Below are 20,284 nucleotides of genomic sequence, written 5' to 3' on the forward strand. Positions count from 1 at the left end.
TCGCAGGAAATATAGAAGCAAATTGGCTTATATTTGTCTATAAGATGTGCTTAATATTTAATAAGGAATACTAATATATTTGAGAGAAATTTGTACCTATAACCGGCTTCAACACTTTGCTTTAGACCGAAACACAAGGTTGGTTAAAATTAAGAGTTCTTTGCTCTTTTCTTTGCTTGTGCTACCGCTATATACATTGGAGCACTCCCGGTAGCCATATTTGTGATCTCTATTACTACATTTTGGAAAATTTTGGCTATTTTGATCTCTCGTTACTCATGTTTATTATTTTTGTATAGTTATTCAAATATGCCACCCAAAAAAGGTGAAAACAAAAAGGGTACTAAACGGAGGACGAAATTCGTTGAACATATAGTTGAGACGGACCCGTCGTTACGGTTTATTCCGATGCCGACTCAAAATGACCATGGTTCTTCAACGGTACGTACTCCACCAACTTATTGTGCACCATTTCCTACATATCCATTGCCTCCACGTCCTGCGTACACATCCATCACAAAATCCATCATTCCCGACACTCACTCAACCATTATTCCATTCTTCTACTCCACCCACATACATCACTACTCCATTCCCTACACCCACTACTTCACTCGTCCATTCCCACTCCCCAAATTATCGTTCACATGTCCCTACACAATATCCATCATTCCCGACACACACTCAACCATTATTCCCTTCATCTACTCCACCCACATACATCACTACTCCATTCCCTACACCCACTACTTCACTATCCATTCACACTCCCCAAATTTTCGACAACGTCCACTTATTCCCGGACCACGTTTAAATCCACCAGAGAATTCATGAATCTATTGTCTTCACAACCATCTGCCGAAGTCTTCATGCCGGTACCCACCATTTTGAACCAGAGCAACACCATGATCCACAACATGAGCCGCCACATGTACAACAAGAGCAAGAACATGAGCAAGATGAGGGACAATACCAAGAGGATGAGGAGGAAGACCAAGAGGAGGAGGAGGAGGAAGGCCGGGAGGAGGATGATGATGAGGAGGACGAGCAATTTATTGAGCAACATGCAAAACATCCAATCCGTAATCGATTTATTATCGAGCCTATCGATCGAGGGTAAGTATTAACAAATTAATTTTATATTTATATTTTGACTTAACTTTTATTAGTTTTTGAATTTAACAATTTAATTCATATATTTCTAATTTTTATTTAGGTTGGAGCCCAATGCGGTCGTAGCCAAATACATTAGGTTGGCAATACAAACCAACTTCAAGCAATTTTGGAAAGCTTATAGTGATGTTGATGAGGACTTGATTTTTCGTTGGTTTCGTGTAACTTGAAATAAATACATATAAGTTCTTATTCGGTGGTCAAGTTACTATAATGCATCCGATTTAGTTCATATGTTTTATTTGGGAACTATGTTTACGGTAATCAATTTTGTGAGAGGTAAAAGCATGTTTATAAAAATATAAAGTTGATTTTGATAATACATTTGATGCGTAAAAATGTGTTTGGGAGTCTCGCTATGATGCTCGGGTTAAGAAGAATTTTCATTACCGAGCTCAAAACCGTTTCTCGGATATGATGTCAACATTTAGACGAAAGCATGCTAAAAAACCCGAATGGTATCCAAAGTTTATAGGAGTAGACATTTGGCCTCGCTTAGTAGATCATTGGGCTACGAGATCCAACATTTAAAAAACGTTCACAAATTGGCAAAGTTAACCGAGCGTCGAGAAGGGAGGTTGCTCGCACGTAGGTGGTTCCGCAAGTGCTTATACAACCGGTCAACGCATGGTAAAAATACATTTAATTCTTAATTTTATATATTTGTATATATTTAGTTACTCATAAATTCTAACTAACTTTATTTTTGACCACTTATAATTAATTTTATGTCGTGCTAAATTAGAAACGCACTCTCGGGCGACTTCCATTTATTAATGAATTGCACAAAGAACGGTACATGAAAAAAGGCAAACGTGAATATGTTGATTCTCGTGCTAAAACCATTCGATAAATTTACAATTTGATAATATTGAATTGTCTGATTTATTCTTTTAATCGAATTTATGGTATTATTAGGAAGTGTATTCAGTTTGATGTTAGGTGAGAAATTGAGCATGAAGTACCAATAGAAATCTTGGTATAATGAACACTTGTTGCTTTGTACTTAGTCCTCAAATACGATTAACTCGGTAGGATAATGGTTTATATATGCATGTATGAGGCCTTGCCGCAATTTTGGCCGCCGTTACGGTGTTGTGCCCGTTCCGCTAAGTCTGTTTCTACTGGAGGGAGTTTTTTGTGGTTCGGCTATTTATTATATCGTGGGCTTTTATTTCTTTTTCTTGGGGACCGTTCTATTCCATATTGTGCTCTTGTTGGCATTAGTTTGGTATAGTCCGTCTTGGCCCCTTTGTATTTTTCTTGCCGTTTGCACTTCGGTGCGTGGCTATTAATGAATACGCCGCTTCAAAAAAAATGTTGAAATCTCTTGCTCCTAACCGAAAAAATCCTCCCGTATCTAGCTAGCGGCCCGTATAGACCGTAAAATACTAACCCACACTCAATAATATTAGTACTCATGTATATATTAGTTGATGATTAGTTAATTATCTAATTAGTAATCCAATTTGATGTCCGGTTTATTCATTTACCATACAGAGGGGTTTGATGAGAGGGCTAATAAGGTATTATCTCAATCCGATGGCTCATCTCCGACGGGTACAATACGTTCGCTTGATCATTCTACCGCACAAACCATTTGGAAGGAAACAATCGGACGTGGAAAAAGTAGCAAATATTATGGTGCCGGAACCATGTCCTCCAATTTGGTACACAATAGATGTATTTATGAACGATCTATTGATGGAGAAGGCGGTTCTCGTAATGTGGAGATGACCCCCGAAATGCCGACACCGGTACAACAATTGAGTCAACGAGATGGAGGCTCGAAATCAAGAGCTTGAACAAGTGAGGACTCGCAGTCAAAAAGAGCTTGAAGAGATGAGGACTCGCTTAAAACAACAACAAGACTTTTTCATGCAAGAAATTCGGCGTAACAGAGAGTTGGTAGAAACGATGGAAAAGAGGGTTGATAGACGGGACCGTAGACGTCGCCGACTCTTGCCTCAACAAGACTCGGAAATAATGAATCTCTTTCATCAAAAGATGGTGATGATGATGATGAGGACTCGTAAAATGCATGAAGGTATAAATCATGCTTTTTCATACATTTTGCCGTGATTTTGCATATTATTTGTTAAGTTGTTACCTTGCTTTACCGTGATGCCGTTTATTGTAGTGTTTATGTTAAGGCTTGATGAAATTTTAAAAGATTTTATTCTCTCTTGTAACCCTTCGTATGTCAAAAGGGATAAAGGAATGCATCTTTGGGATTCATGTTCATCGGAAGAAATTGACCGCCGTGTTGGAGGAGTAGATTTCATAACATTGGTATGAGCTTTTCTCTTTTTGAATCATCATAAGTTTGATGATTTGGTGCTACCGCTTCGAGACTCGCATATGTTAGTTAGGATTAATGCTAGTTAGAACTAATTAAGTTGTTTTAGTATTAGTATTTGTATTTGATATGTTTCTCTTTGCAATCAAATAACAATGTCTCTTGTCAACATATTTGTAATCCTAACAATATACATTAACAACTTCGCCGCTTTTTGAATGGCGATGTTTTTTGAATCATTGGGGTCTCGTTCTTGCGGTTTTTTTCACGTCATGTAGCAGGTTTTTGGTTCATTGCTTGGTGCTTTGGAGGGTTGTGCATAGTTGTTTTTTCGTTTTCTCGTTTTGTATTTTGCCTCCATTTGCCGCTAGGCTTTTTCCCCGCTACCACCCTCGCCGTTGTGTGTTATCGGTTAGGTCAGGGTGTGTTTTTTGGTTGTAACACTTGTCACTTTGCACTTCTTGTGCGTGACCTTCAATATATATATGCCAATTCAAAAAAAAAAAACTTCGCAACTAAAACCACCGTAATAGGCTTGTTTTTGCCGTTTGGCGCATTTTCTATCGACAAGCTTTGTTAGTTGTTAGAGCGCGGTCTCTTTTTGCATGTATAGTTTTTTAGAGGCTTTCCGTGTTTGTCTCGGAACTCGTTGTTTTTGTTATTGTTCCGTGCGTTCTAATGGGTGCCTTACACCTAGATCGGCTTAATAAAATATAGATGTTTAAAAAAAAAATTAATTAATTCATTTACTTTTTTTAATTAAATTTCATTATTAATTAAAATGAATACCAAGGAACTTTTTCGTCGAGGGTTTTGGTGTTTTAAATTTTAAAATATTTGGCGTTTTTTTTTAAATTCGAAATTTAAACTTGGCGCTTTTTGAAATTTGGAATTTTAAAATATTCGGCGCTTTTTTGAAATTTAAAATTTTGAAACACAGAAACTAATTATAATTTTAATATTTTTTTAAATATAATACATTCCGAGGACAAAGTTCCTCGGAAATGCTAGTCACTTCTATGTCACGCCGCAGTTCGTCGATACTGTGTTTCGCCATCACATCTTAATTCCGAGGACATGTTTCCTGAAACAAAAGTTCCTCGGAAATTTCCTCGGTATTTGGATTGCAACCAAATATTTTTCCAAAGCCATGAGTTCCTCGGAAAAAGTTGGTATTCCGAGGAGATTTAGACGACTTCCAAGGAATTTTGTGCCTCGGAATTTCGGTGCTTTCTTGTGGTGTTAAGACTTGTCTTTCTTTGTCTATAATCTCATTGTTTGTCTTTGTTAAACAGTTGAGTAATTTTTAAATAATTTTGCGGTCATATTTAAAACATTTGTAAATGATCCTCCAAAAAAATTAGATTTTTTTAAAATAGGATAAAGTAAATATGAACATTTTTTAAGGACTAACTGTGAATCATAAAATAAAATGCCATTCAAAAAAAATCATAAAATAAAATAAGTAATTCTAAACAGGCGAGACTATGAATGTTTTAGACCTAGAAATCTAATTTTAATTCCTTTTTTATGGAAAAACTTTTTGTAAAATTCTAAACATGCATGAGCCTTTTTCAAAAAAAAAATGGATGAGTCAAACAGTAAATTCTTTATTTTCTTTCCTCCATTTTTGGCGTTTTTTAAACAGGCGAGACAAAGATAGATAGATGATTTTTTTTTTTAAAAGGGCGTATATTTTTTAATACCCAAAAATCATTCCCTCAAAAATACCTAAAAATCATGAATTGATTAATTAATTTTAACATTATTTGAAAAACATGTTTCTTAATGCACTTTTTTTTTGGGTCTATCCGCTCCAACTCGCCTCGCCTAATTTTCCGCACCTAGGGATGTCAATGGGTATCCGTGGGTACGGTAGTATAATATCCATCCCCGCCCCGTTAAATAAATATGGTACTCGTACCCGTCCCCATACCCGTGCGGGTATCTCTATACGGGCAATCCACGTATTTAGATACCCACGGATATCCGTGGGTACCCATGAATTTTTATTTTTTTTGTACAAAGAAGAATTCAACTTTTAATTACCTACAAAATTCAACTTTTAAAGATCCATACATAACATATTTCATTTAAATTTCATAATCCATACCATAATTCAACAAAAATAAGGATTCTTACATCATCTCAAGCAAATTCATCATACCAAAAAAGATTAAATCAATTCAAATCCATAAAACAATTAAAAAGCCTTAAAATTAGTTTATTCCTCTAAAATTAGAAAGCCCTAAATTCTAAAATCATAAACAAGTAATCATTCTAAGGAGAAGAAGAAAAGAAAAGAGATGAAGAGAAATTTTTGATGCTCTTGAAACCACGCTCTTATATATATTTTACTAATTTACGTAATTTATTAACGGGTACGGATACCCGCGGCACGGTATCATCAAATCCGTGTCCGTGTCCATAAAGTAACGGATAGTTAAATATCCGTTTAATATACCCGCGGTACCGTTTAGCTACCCGCCCCGTACCCATGACGGATTTTATCCGCGGATACCCGCGGCACGGATTTTTTTCCCACCCCGCACCTACTTGCTCCCCAAGTTTCTCTTAACCATTTTGCTTTGGTTGACACGATCCGCGTCATTTACGTTCCCCAAGTTTCCCACTCGATTCCTTTTAAAAACTCTATAAACATACTCATAGGTATACGTTCTCAAGTACATTGAAGAATCGGTGAGAAACTCTATAAACATACTCGTAGTGAATGTATACGTTCTCAAGTTGAAACATACATTGAAGAACAATATTGTGCTGAGGTCGATGGTATATTTTTCATTACTACTTCCCATTTTTATATATTGACAATGAAATTCGTCAAAGTAGAAACGGTATTTTTTATGATTTCACTTGGAAAATTGAATACTCACCGTCTATTCGCAAAGAAATGTCGTTAACTTTTGTCAAAAAAATGTTAAAAATCATCTTCAAAGAAATTCATCACATTCATCATCAAACCCGTAAAATTCATCACATTCGTCACCTCCCTTTAGTATTAGATTGTTAGATATGCCGAACTAGTATTAGATTGTTTCGCATTTTATTTTATGAATCGTATTTAAACAAGAGCAACATGCTATTTTTTTCTAAAACGTTAAGAGATTCAGATTACATAATCGAAAACTTGTGAAAAATAGTTTGAATTATATAATTTGACCGAGCTTTGTAGAAATGTTGGAGGGCGCGCGAGAAGTGTGAAGGTGGGAAAAGAAATTCCCAAGAAAAAAGTTGGAAAACATTCCATTTTGTAAATATATGTGTTGGCCCAAACACAAGCCCAAAACTATATAGGTTAACAAACGGGTATAAACCAAGAGTGTTTCATTAGGGTTTTCTTCTCTGCGAATACGCACTCAGCAGCCGCATCTGCATCTTCTTCGGCTAAGGTACAATTCAGATACCCTTTTACGATTTATTGCTCTATGTGATTTCTCATGTAAAATCCATGTTAATTGAATTCAAAGTTCTCATTTTTAGTTTCTTTCTAAACCCTATTTTTTGGTACAACGATGAGATGATTGAGTAGTTTTTCTGTTTTATTTTACTTTTGTTGAACTTTCATTTGAAATTTAAAAATGGGTTTTTTTAGTTGTTGCATTTTTATGAAATTTTGTTGCACTGATTGATATGGTTAATTACTTGGCTTTGTTGATTTGTAACCTAACATGAATCTTAGGGCCTGTTTGGATTGGATAAACCACTTATTTGCAGCTTAATTTATGCATAAGCTTACATAAGCTATTGTTATAGAAATAGATAAAGGCTCTGTTTTTATTGGCATAGGATTTGTGAGACAGTTTAGGAGAATTTATGAAAACAGTTTATGATAAAGGGTCTGTTCTCCAATTTAGTTTATAAAAATTACTTAATAGATTCTGCTATGAAACTAGCTTATGCAAGCTTATACACAAGTGCTTATCATGGCGCTTGTTCTATAAGCTGCAAATAAACTTTGTTTCCAAACAGACCCAAAGTTAAGTTAAATCGTTTTTGTATTTGTTATAAGTAGTTTTTATAAGCTATATTGGATAACTTGTGAAATTAAGCTGAAAAAATCTTCTGAAAGTTCTCATAAGCTCTCTCAGATAGTTTCACAAAACAAAATTTTTTGAAAGTTGTCATAAGTTCTCAGTCAAATAACTTATGCTAGTAGATAAACTCAAATAAGTCAAACCAAATAGCCCTTAGTCTAAATTGCTGTGTAACTATAAGGTAGTGTTATTCTGTTTGTTTTTTCATTTGTTATTCAATGCTGCAAATACTTGACATTTTTATGCTTGGATGTCCTCTAATCGTGGTATTTTATCAGTGAATATGATTGGAAATGTTTTATAATAAACTTGTTTCTTAATTTATTTTATGCCTTGTGTGTTGATGTTTATGCTTTTGTTAATATATATCCTGACATGTTGAATTTTAGGCTTGATTGTTGTTACATTATGTGTTAACTATGACATGTTGTTTTTCTTTTTGTTTTTTCCTCGGTTAAAGCATTGTTTAAGTAGAAGCTTGGTGATTGTATTTTTTTTCTATGCTTTTTTTTGTCTAATGGGATTAGTGTATCATTGAACTAGAAATTTGTGATGTAATAGTAGGCTTCACTATCTGGTCGATGCGGATTAATTCAATTCCCATTCAGACTCGTTCCCTTGAAGCAATAGTAATATGTGTTGTTCTTTCAATTCACTTCCACAATCCTTTATTTTGGTTTTGGGAGAACGCAAGAACAACTAAATTGTAAATTTTTATGAAAAATCGTTTTTTATTGATTGGTTTATCGTTTTTGAATCATTTGAGAAAATTGGGCTGTGCTAGTTAATAGTGATGAGTCTTTAACAGACCTGTAATGATTTGCGGGTATGATCGCAGATTTTATGAACATCTAAGGGGCTGAGTTAACTAGTTATTTTCCCATTTTTCTTGTTAATGTTTCTGTTGTTTTTATGTTTGGATTTTAAATCTTTGTTTTTGTCTATTTTTTTCAATATTTTGTTTCGTGGCTTCTGATTTTGATTTTAATCATGCATGCACTTTTTTGTGTGTTTGCAATATTCAATTGAAGCCTATAATTGTGTTCCCCTCGCTATCCACTACTGCAATAATGATGTTGTATTTGGACGTCGGGAAACAAAATTGATCAATTTTCTACTTGATTATGCGTGTTTAAACACTTTTAGTTCTTCTGTCTGGTACTCAATATTAGGTTTGGTTCTTAATCTGCTGCTTATAGATCTTGTTTGGTACTAATACTGCGTGGTATTTCTGATGATGACCTTGCTTCTTAGGCTTTTATTGTTGTTTGAAGTTTATAAAATTCGTTCTTTAGCTTTTGCTTAATTTAGTTTCTTCTTTGTCTACAGTTGTGACTTGTGAATATGTTTACTTCAAGGAAGAAAATCAGCAAGGACAAGGGCGCTGAGCCTACTGAATTTGAGGAGTCAGTTGGACAGGTTATATATTGATTACTACGGACTATTGTTGTTGCTGTGATTGGTGATTAGTCTCAATAATTACAAAATCTAAATCATTATTGTTTTCAATTTGTTGTTGCAGGCTTTGTTTGATCTGGAAAACACTAACCATGAGCTCAAAAGTGATCTGAAAGATTTATACATCAATTCTGCAGTGTAAGGATGTGTTCTTTATGGTTTGTTCGAAAATACATCTGTTTTTTTTTTGTGTCTCATGTCTACCGTTTTCTGTTATCTACAGCCAAGTTGATGTTTCTGGAAACCGCAAGGCTGTGGTTATCCATATCCCCTACAGATTGAGGAAGGGGTTCCGCAAAATTCACGTCAAGCTCGTTAGGGAGCTTGAGAAGAAATTCAGCGGAAAGGTAATCAAAGTCTTTTATACCTTTGCCAGTTATTCTTTCTAACTGCACCATCTTTTATTACGATTCTGTCTACCGACAATTTTTTGTTCCAATTTCTTTGTCTTCTACTCGTTATTTTTATCCTTATTTCAAGAACTTTATTCTGTTTTGCAATCTCCTTGGTTTTTAAATTGCTTTAATTTATATTTACTTGAGAGTAGTTCTATTCAGCTGTAAAACTGAAGTTAATCAGGCTGCGGTCTAAGCATGTGTTTGATTTGGCTTCATAGTTTTCATAATTACAACAAAAACTCACGATTACATGGAAGCTCCACTTTGTAGCTTCTCTTTATCACGACAGAATGCATGCCTTGTAATCATGCGAGTGGCAATGTAAAGAAGCCAAACCAAACATACACTAAATAATTTGATGATAGCATAACAATAGCCTTGAAAAATTGTTTTCTCACAGATTTATATTTGATGTTTCACTTTATTGTGTACTAATGAACCTTAAACTTGTAGGATGTAATCCTCATTGCCACCAGGAGAATCGTCAGGCCACCAAAGAAAGGCTCCGCTGCTCAGCGTCCACGCAGCCGTACACTCACTGCTGTCCACGAGGCAATGCTCGAGGATGTCGTGTTACCTGCTGAGATTGTTGGGAAACGTACTAGATACAGAATTGATGGATCCAAGATCATGAAGGTAAACTATACTAACAGCCAAACAATTTCCAAAAGTTACTCAAAGCTTGAATGAAAAATACATTTCGATTAAGCCAAACTAATGTGAAAATAAGCATACATGCTTTTATTATATACTACAATATTAAAATCATTAAGAAATGATGTTAATTCATTTCAAAAGAAATGATGTTAATTGAATTCTTGTGTTTCTGTGTATATAGGTGTTTTTGGACCCAAAGGAGAAAAACAATACTGAATACAAGCTCGAAACGTTTTCTGCAGTTTACAGGAAACTCTCAGGGAAAGATGTTGTGTTTGAGTACCCTGTTACTGAGGCGTAGATTCTATTTTTCTCAGTTTTGGATTTTTTTTAATGAACTGCATATGATGAATGTTTATTTATGGTTAAATTTTGTTGAAGCTCTCTATGATTCTGGATTTTGACTGTCAATGTAGCCTATGATACATTATTTATTATAGGATCCAAATGACTTTTTTGCTATGTGGTATTCAGTTTGTCAATCTATAATAGAAGCAAAACCCAAGAAAGACTTTTCATAATAAACAACAATGTGATATAACTTGTGTTGCGGATAAATGATATATTAAAATGACGGAAATTGTTTATTTGCTTAATTGGTTGGGATTGAATGTCAATTTTGTTAGTTTAGTTTTGATTGAAGAAAATGAGATAATATGGTTTTGTTTAATCCAATGGTCAAATAAAGTAGTACATTGGTGAGGGATTATGTTGAACCTTCACCCTAGAATCCATCCTATTTTAGAGAATGTAAATGTTAAACTTATTTTCAGAAGTTCTCTTGGATGGTTTATGTAAAAGTTGTTTGATTTTATATTTATTATAGAGATAATATGGTTTTGTTTAATCCAATGGTCAAATGAAGTGGTACATTGGTGAGGGACTATGTTGAACCTTCACCCTAGAATCCATCCTATTTTAGACAATGTAAATGTTAAACTTATTTTCAGAAGTTCTCTTGGATAGTTTATGTAAAAGTTGTTTGATTTTATATTTATTATGTAAATATTTTATACACAGTATATAAGTGCCTAATAAGTTGTTCATTCAAACAACACCACATTTCATGCGGATCATTTTAAATTTACCCATTACTGATTACACATTAATCTTCATGATTTAGTACGTTGGTGAAAATTAGTGTATGCTTCTTTCTGGCTTGTGTATAAATAAATAAATAAGAGGAATGTTAGAACACTCACTTTTCAACACTCTCTCTAACACTCACTCGTTTATTGGATGAAATCAATGTATGTCCCACCACTTTGTGGAGGTTCAATTTTCAAAGTGTAGACCCACAATGATTTAAACCAATAAGAGAGTGAGTAATAAAGAGAGTGTTCAAAAGAGAGTGTTACAAGCATTTCTCAATAAATAAAACAAACTAATTACACACATCTGTGAATGAATTTGGAACTTATGGGTGTGTTTGTTTCAAGGCATCAAAATGCATTCCCGTTTAACTTTCCTTGGAATGTAACAGCGGAAATCTTATTCCAGGGAAAGTTTTTAAAAAGTGTTTGGTTGATGATTTGAATTTTTAGAAATTCTTTTTTAATGAAATGTTTTTAAAATAGAGATGTCCACAATTTTCTCTAATATTTTCATATTATTGTTGGTAACGTTTTTGATAATCTCAGTTCATCATACACCAATGCTTCCATGTTTACTTTTATTGATGCAATCAAAATTATGAGTTTTAATGTTATAATAGAATACATCATCTCGAGTCAAAAAGTAATAAAATAAAATGCACCAAAAAAATGCACCATCCTATCAACATTTATTCTGTAGCAAACGCCCCCTATATATTCTTGAATTTGGACTTGGAAATGGGAGTGGCTTCCGGCCAGAGGATAGCTTAACTATCAAACCAAATCCGTGATAATCCGTGATTGTAAACTCGGGTATATAAATAAAGAAGTTGGAGTCGGAGTCGGAGTCTGAATATTGATCATTGTGTTTGACTTAGCAATTATGTGTTTTTGCTAAGACTTATGAGCTACTTTTTCATTCTTAATTTTCAAGACTGAGGTTTTTATTTCCTTCAAAAAAAAAAAGACTGAGGTTTTTATGTAATTACAAATATTAACAATTGATTGTTAGACTAATATTTTACTCTTTCCTCCAAATTTCAACCACGTCCTTCAATTCTTTATTTTTTTTGCTCAAATCAGTTTAAATACGCACTACAAATCTATATTAATAAAATTCTTTTAATTCCTTTTGTCATTTTTTGTTGTTAAATCAATCCCTTTTGTCATTATTGAATGAATTTGGAACATATACTGTGTGTTCTTGGATTTGGGAATTGGGAATGGTATTGGCTTCCAGCTAGAAGAAAACTTAACTATCAAACCAAACTAGTCAACTTTTTTACTTTCATACATCCATCCGTGAATCAATGCATTATTTTGCCGACAATCAAGGTTACTACACGTACCCTACTATTTATTGATGGGACCCACCGTCGTACCCCCTATATGATATCACAAGTGAGTTTCTATTCATAAATTTAAGGAGGAATTAGTCACTTTAGTTTCGAATAGGGAACGATTCGTCAATTTAACAGAATGCGGATAATATGCAAAACGATCGCATGGTCAATTTCGGGGACTAAAGTGACTAACGAAGTCTACATTCGGGACTAAATTGACTAACGGAGTCTGTATTCGAGAGACTAAATTGACTAACAAAGTCTACATTCGGGGACTGTTTTGCAATTTATCTCGCATTTAGGGACTAAAGTGATTAATTCCCCTAAATTTAAGGCTTCTTTCAACAAAAAAAAAATCATAAATTTAAGGCATTCACGATGCTTCCGTAATAAATAGGTCAGGTTTCCCTCCTCTAAAGTTTCAACAAAAGCTGTAATAAACATCATTGATTAATTTAAGATTAGACGATTTAGATTTTAACTTGTTTCATATGATAAAACATCAGTTATTTATTTTGATCGGACTACTATCATTTGTTACTGTAGGACTCAATTACACTCATCCTGTGATTTTAAACTCTTAAAAAAGATGTCTTTAATTTTGAAACTTTCAAACTCGATTCAACTATTACGAATGTATCAGCTGCGTGAATGCATGTAAATTTGTTGTTGAATGGAATCGATTACATAAATCATACGACGTTATAAAAAAATTAGTTTTTTTTTCTTCTTTCCATAAGACAGAAAATTTTTTGCAATAAAAATTAATCATAATTGTTAAATCATCAAGAACATTTACTTATTAATAATAATCAAGTCTAAATCATACTATTGTTTGGTTTTGAAATAGTAGCATTATAAATCTTTTTCTTTTGCATAAAAATCAACTACATATGCAAACGATGAAGACAAATATCCATCATCCCCTTTTGTTTATTTAAAATAAAACAGAACCAATAGTAGTATAGTAACATAATAACCCATGTGAAGTTTAATCTCATATCATTGTCGTCTTGTTTACCACGTGGCATACATGCAACCCTTAACAACAATATATATCACCACAAACTTACAAATCATGAAATGAAACCACTTAAACTATTCTCCAATCTTAAAAAACTAAAATGACCCTAGTCTTGAACTAATTTGCAAATCAAGCCATTCAAAATATACAAAATTAACAACAAAAATTCAATATAAGATTTAACCAATCACCACTAATTTATAAGCTACACAATCTAAAGGCAAAATTTATTTGGGTAGGACCCTTTTACCACCCAAAAAATTCAATCAATGCTAGCATGCCCTTTATCCTTCTATCTAAAATTTAAATCTTACAACCACAAAGACTTGAACAATATATTTACCCAAGTCAAGACATTTACTATATATAAAATATCATTTTTCAAAATAAAACTTAACCAAACAACACTAATTTTATAAATAAATCATTATAAAAACTGCTAATTTATAAACCATACAATTCAAAGGCAAAAAATTTATTTGGGTACATGTCTTTTACCACCCAAACAAACAATTCAACCAATGCCCTTTTGTTTTTCCTTTATACTTTTCACTAAACTTACAAATTAAGCCATAATTATAACAATCTAGTAAAACCTATACTATAAGTATTTAAATTTCCCCCTCCAACTTTATAATAATTTATGATAATAGTAACATTATTATATTCAAGATGTGGGGGTTAAATACTTAATAAACAATTACTACAAATCTAGTGACCCAACTCCCTTGGAGTCATCATTCCCCGCATTCACATATCCGAAACATTACCGATCGTTCTATCAAGATCAAACGATCAAGATAAGACGATCACCAATGACCTCGAACACATGAATGCGGGGTTTTCTGACTCGGAGTCCAAATCTAGCACTTATCATTTGAGAATCCTACTAAATTATTAGCAAGATTAAAAGTAACACGAGTCCCTTGTTGTTGAACATTTCCAATAATAGACAATGAAGAACTCGTCGGAGCAAAAGCAAAGCAAAACTTTCCGGCAGAATCCACCGGAATCAAGTAATTCTTCGCCGGCAAACTCCAAACCTTATTCTCACCAAAATGAAAAGCCACAGTTGGAACCCTAACACTTTGCAAATTTGACAAATCATAACAAGTATCAAACAATGCAAAATTCTCAGCAGAACGTAAATTCTGAGTCATTCTTTTAAACTCGTCGCGAACTGAGTTATAAAGTTGACTCTGTAACCGCGTTATGGCGGTTCCAGAGTCAACAATAATCCCACCACTTCCAGAACCATCGCCCGCCGCCGCCGGAACAGCAACCATCTGCCCACCAACACTTATACCAGTGAGTTGAACAAAATAAAACGTATTAACTCTCTGATTCTTGAGCATCGGTGCAAGTACTGAATCACCGGGTTGAACCGAGTTAAACTCAAGAGTTGACGATTTTCCCGAGTTACGATCAACTAAACAGTAAGAAAACGATGAAGCTTTGATCTGTGAGATCAAAGATTGCGACCCACCACCGAGTCCGAGTAAACCAGCTGCACCGACGAATAAACCTTCGTTGTCATGGCCACAACCGATAGCAACACGGTTCACTGACCCGGAGTTTCCAAAAGAGACTGTTTCAGTGCTATATTCTCCTACAGTGAATGAGCCATCACCGTAAGAAACTTGGTATTGACATTTACCATCACGACAACCAGAAAGTTCGAGTGATTGACATTGTTCTGCTTCACAGGCCACGGGTTGATAGGTTGATGAGGAAGTTGGGTCGTATATTGGGTCAGTTTGTTGGTAACATTCTGTGCATGGTTTGCATTGGATCCAGTTTACGTCACTACCTGTGTCAAGAACCATGTAGTAGGGTTTTGGTGGTTGGCCTATACCTAGTCTGGAGAAATACTCGCCGGAGCCGGAGCCAGAACCGGAGGAGACTGGTGTAGAGAGATCTTCTTGTTGAAGCTCGGTTTGAACCGGGTGGAGATCGGTTTTCTTGAGGTTGTTTAGAGAAAGTATGAGTTTTGTAGTGAGTGAGTCAACTCGAGCTGAGTCACGAGTGAGTCTAGCTTGCATAAGTTTGGTATAGTCTTTGTGGTTTTCATTGATGAGATTTTCTCTTGGATGTATGAGAATTGAGAAAGATGAAGAGTTTGAAAAAATGGATTTTTCGTTTAGGGTTTCTTCAAGAAGATTATTGTTATTAGGGTTAAAATTAAGGACTTTTTTGGTTTGGTGAATTGAGGAAGAGATATCAAGAAGGGAAGTGTGTGAAGGAGTAATGATTCTAGATGAGGAAGTTGGAGATGGAAGAAGATAGATTGTTGTAATGAGAAGTGATAAGTTGAAGGAAATAAGTGCTTTTTTGGAAGCCATTTTTTTGGTTGTAGGGAAAGTAAAGTGAGTGAGGGAGTGTGGAGTTGAGTGCTTGATTTATTGGTTTGAAAAATAGAGAGAGAAAGGGATTGGATCTATTGATTTGTTGGTTGGTAGATGAAGGTGTTAAAGTGAGGGAAAAGGAGTTTGGTGAATAGTGGTAGTGTAGCTAATTTTAGAATACGGTAAAAAGTACTCTACACACTCCGGTTCTTATTATAAGTAAAACTTTGCATTTTAAATTCATTCAATTAATGATGTATATAGTCTTTATTATAGACCACATACATCATTTAATGAATGAATCTAAAATGTAAAATTTTGCTTATAATAGTGACTGGATAGTCTATTAGTTTAATGCTTTGTGAAAAAATAGAAGATTAATTGATTGGTAATTTTGTTTTTATCTGCATGCTTAAAAAAGAGGGATTTATTCGTAGATGCTCAGAAACATAGATGCTCAGAAACATAGATGAAACATAAATGGAAGGGTCTGTTTGGTAAGCCATTAAAATGAGCTTATAGCTTTTAGTTTTTAGCTTATAAGCTCGTTTGACAAAAAAACTCGTTTGGTAACACTTTTTACAACGAGCTTATAGCTTATTTCGGAGCTTATAAGCTATTTTTCGAAGCTACTTCAAGTAGCGTTTGAGCTTATAGCTTTTAGCTTCTCATTATTTTTTCCAATTTTACCCTTATTATTTAATCTAAAATCTTGTTTTACCCTTTATAATTTCAAGTAAAATATATATGTTTTTAATGCAGGCAAATTTAAGAGCTACTTTTTTTTTTCATTTTATATTCCTTTGAAGGCATTTAATTGTATATGGTTCGTTAATTTTTTTTGGTTCCGTTAAATTCTTTGCCTTTTATATTTTTTTTGAACAAACTAAAATGGTGTATATATATATTCACAAAAGACCCCCCCGCACAAGGAGTGCAAAGAAAGGATCAAACAAGAGTTTTTACAATGTCGGGTAACCAAAATGAAAAAATAGAACTAACATATCCCCATACAACAAAGTGGGTGTTTCCACCATTCATGATAGCTATAGGGGAATACAACCTCGTTTAGACTTCAACCACAAAAAAGAATTTAGCTTAACCTTCTCTAAAATCACCTCAACGCCCGAGCCACATTATTGAAAACACGGTTATTTCTTTCTTTCCAAATCACCCAAACCGATGCAAACCAAATTAGCCGAAGATACAGGTAAGAGGATCTAGGCAAACCAGGCTGATGAGTAAACCGCACAAAATGATGACGTAAATCTCCATGAAGAACTCGAGGAAATACCTAACCAATGCAACACATATGACCAAAGGGAACCGTAAGTGTCGCACCCTAAAAACAAATGAGTAACCGTTTCCAATTCCCCACAACCCGTTGTACAATCCGTATCCGTTGCTTGTATAACTCCCCTCCTTAACGTATTATTTTTAGTAGGCAATCCGTCACGAAGGAGGCGCCACACAAACAGAGAGACCTTCGAAGGAATACAAGTATGCCAAACCTCATCAACATGCGGTCTATCAACACCGGCTCCAGGAGAAGTAAGGAAGTGATATGTCCCTCTAACCGTGTAACCATGAATCGGGTCAAGTAACCACCGCCAAGTATCACAAGATGTATCCCGCAAAACAACATTATGAATCATAACATAACATTCCCCCACACTCTCCTCCTCCCAAGCTAATAATCTACGTCTCCACTCCCACCCACCTCCTCCGACCTCCCAACCTAACCTCCTCATCTCCTCTACAGTTCTCTCTTTATGCACACCAAGTCAAAAAGACTTATATTAAACTTGTCTCACGTCTAGTTTTAATTTTTTTTAAAGACTCACATTTAGTTTTATTGTTTCGTCTTTTTTTGTTTTGTTTACAAAGATGCAAATTTTTTATTGTTACGTCTAAACATTATAACATTATAATTTTTTTTATATTTTTTTTGGTAACGTGTAAATTCATATAAAATTTATACTCCTATAAATTAATACTATTTAACGATTTGGTAACGTATGTTTTTTTGTTTGTTTTATCCTTCGTTTTTTAACAATTTTTTTAATCTTATGAATTGATTATTTTTTATTTTATTCTTAGAATAAATTCGTAAACTTTAGTTTTTTTATTAATGTATAATAACTGAAACCGAATCGAAAGAAATTGAAAATAAATTTTTACCGAAAAAAATAATTTAATAAAATACAAACATTTATTAAATTTAAAATATTTAAATTATCAAATATCTTAGTATAAATTTTATATGAATTAATAATGTCCTTTTATGTAATTTTACATTTATCGGCTAGTTCAACCGCTATTTTACCAAACACTTTAGCTAGCTTATCAATCATCGGTCATCGCCTAGCTTATCGGTAAAAGCTATCGGCTAGCTTATCGGCTATCCACTATTTTTATCAAACAGAGCCTTTATAGTTTTGAACATTCATTTTTTAAGCTTTGGTAGTTGAGGTTAAGAATACAAGGAGAATGTAAAATAAAGTACAATTGTATATTATGTACAATTGTTTTACTCTAATCTAAATTTTTGTTGTTTCATTTTATCTCTGTTTTCTCTTCAAAGAAGATTATTCAATTTTAAGAGTTTAGAAACGTTGCATTAGCAATATAAAATTGATTTTAAGAAGATTATTTCAACTTTTAAATTAATTTTAAAAGGGTTAAATATATTTTTAGTCATTACATTTTGCGTCCCTTTGAAGAATAGTCCCTACATTTTATTAAATGTTTTTAAAATCCTCACATTTTATTTTCGTTATCAAAATTAGTCCCCTGCTGTTAATTCTCTAACGAAATGCCGAATCGCGAGGTAGTGGATCCCAATTATTTTAGGGTTAAATATGTATTTGATCCCTACATTTTGCTTGACTTTGAAGAATAATCCTTATTATTTTAGGGATTTTAAAAACATTTATTGAAATGTAAGGACTATTTTTCAAAGTCACGCAAAATTTATGGACCAAAAACTTATTTAACCTTAAAATAATTGGGACCCACTAACTGCCACATCAACATTCCGTTAGAGAAATAACGGCAATGACTAATTTTCATAAGAGATAAAATGTGAGGATTTAAAAACATTTAATGAAATGTAAGGACTATTCTTCAAAGGGACGCAAAATGTCGGTGACTAAAAATATGTTTAACCCTTTTTTTTAACATAAAATTAAAACTCAAGAGGTTAATCAATGAAATAATTGAAAGAAATGAAAGCACTCACATAAAAAGGTTAAAATTAATCCTTGGAGCTTTACGAATACCGATGGCAATGGGTACCCTATAAGTAGTGGGCAACAACTTTAGTATCTTCCTCATATCATATGGGTACTTTAGTGTCCATACTCGCATTTTAACTATGAACATGACTATTTTACAAAGTCACGCAAAATGTAACGACCAAAAACATATTTAACCTTAAAATAATTGGGACCCACTAACCGCCACATCAACATTCCGTCGAGAATTAGAAACACTAACTAATTTTGACAATGGAGATAAAATGTGAGGATTTTAAAAATATTTAATGAAATGTAGGGACTATTCTTCAAAGAGATGCAAAATGTAAGAACTAAAAACATATTTAGCATTTTTTTAAGATAAAATTAAAATTCAAGAGGTTAATCAATGAAATAATTGAAAGAAATGAAAGCACTCACATAAGAAGGTTAAAATTAATCCTTGGAGCTTTAGGAATACCGATGTCAATGGGTACACTATAGGTAGTGGGCAACAACTTTAGTACCCTTCCCCATATCCTATGAGTACCTTAGTGTCCATACTCGCATTTTAACTATGAAAAGACAATAAGTATATCACAATTGAAATAAAATTATTCAAATTTTTTCAAATCAACTCATAAAATAGTACGAATCCTAGTATTTAACAAAATAAAAAACATTCAAAACATCATTAAAAAATTGTATGCCGAAGGAGGGATCGATTCTTGTATTAAGAAGTTTTTAGGTTTAAGTTTAGGCTTAAATAGCTAAATAAATTAATTAAATATACACAAAATAAATAAATTACTATTTATCATATTATATGAACATGTATATGGGGGTTGCGGGGCGTGCCGTATTATAGTACCCTTACCCGTATCCATACTCATTTAAATTTGCGGGTAATACCCGGACTCAAGCCCGAATCCATAAAAGCGGAATTTTATCCTACCCATTGTGGGTATTTTTTGCGGGTACGCATCGCGTCCGGGTCCAATTGCCATCCCTATTTACGAAACTCAATAACCAAACATTTTCTAAGAATTTTAACTTGTTGCATACCCAAATTCAATTTCAAAGATAGAACATTGATTAAATTAGAAGTGATTTATGTCATTTCATTTAAGTGTTGTTAATAAGTATAAATAATGTTAAAAATTTTTACTTTTGAATTAGATATTTTCTATGTGCAACTGCAT

The 20,284-nt window shown here is 33.6% G+C and overlaps 2 protein-coding genes and 2 non-coding genes across 4 annotated transcripts; 3 read left to right on the top strand and 1 right to left on the bottom strand.

Moving 5' to 3' along the window:
• Positions 1 to 6,812: 6,812 nt before the first annotated feature.
• On the top strand, positions 6,813 to 10,502 carry LOC146918321 (small ribosomal subunit protein eS7-like). Its single transcript, XM_085719964.1, has 6 exons — positions 6,813 to 6,882; positions 8,857 to 8,946; positions 9,050 to 9,123; positions 9,209 to 9,332; positions 9,837 to 10,019; positions 10,222 to 10,502. Exons 2-6 carry the CDS (start codon positions 8,872 to 8,874, stop codon positions 10,339 to 10,341), a joined length of 576 nt encoding a protein of 191 aa, XP_085576090.1. The 5' UTR covers positions 6,813 to 6,882; positions 8,857 to 8,871; the 3' UTR covers positions 10,342 to 10,502.
• On the top strand, positions 8,311 to 8,396 carry LOC146918322 (small nucleolar RNA SNORD25). Its single transcript, XR_015016995.1, has one exon. It is a non-coding gene; the product is annotated as a small nucleolar RNA SNORD25 (small nucleolar RNA).
• LOC146918323 (small nucleolar RNA snoR136) lies at positions 8,493 to 8,632 on the top strand. Its single transcript, XR_015016948.1, has one exon. It is a non-coding gene; the product is annotated as a small nucleolar RNA snoR136 (small nucleolar RNA).
• Positions 10,503 to 13,894: 3,392 nt separating the features above from the next.
• LOC146918324 (protein ASPARTIC PROTEASE IN GUARD CELL 1-like) lies at positions 13,895 to 16,035 on the bottom strand. Its single transcript, XM_085719965.1, has one exon. It carries the CDS (start codon positions 15,841 to 15,843, stop codon positions 14,365 to 14,367), a length of 1,479 nt encoding a protein of 492 aa, XP_085576091.1. The 5' UTR covers positions 15,844 to 16,035; the 3' UTR covers positions 13,895 to 14,364.
• Between the last annotated feature and the right edge of the window lie 4,249 nt (positions 16,036 to 20,284).

Source organism: Medicago sativa, chromosome 6, assembly GCF_051527215.1.
Source record: "Medicago sativa cultivar Bolivia chromosome 6, Bolivia_mono, whole genome shotgun sequence".
In the NCBI taxonomy this organism is placed as follows: Eukaryota; Viridiplantae; Streptophyta; class Magnoliopsida; order Fabales; family Fabaceae; genus Medicago; species Medicago sativa.

Coding starts and splice junctions, on each gene's coding strand:
- LOC146918324 (XM_085719965.1), bottom strand. CDS start 15,843: ATGGCTTCCAAAAAAGCACTTATTTCCTTCAACTTATCACTTCTCATT.
- LOC146918321 (XM_085719964.1), top strand. CDS start 8,872: ATGTTTACTTCAAGGAAGAAAATCAGCAAGGACAAGGGCGCTGAGCCT. Junction 9,124..9,208: donor TTATACATCAATTCTGCAGT/GTAAGGATGTGT, acceptor TGTTATCTACAG/CCAAGTTGATGTTTCTGGAA. Junction 10,020..10,221: donor ATGGATCCAAGATCATGAAG/GTAAACTATACT, acceptor CTGTGTATATAG/GTGTTTTTGGACCCAAAGGA.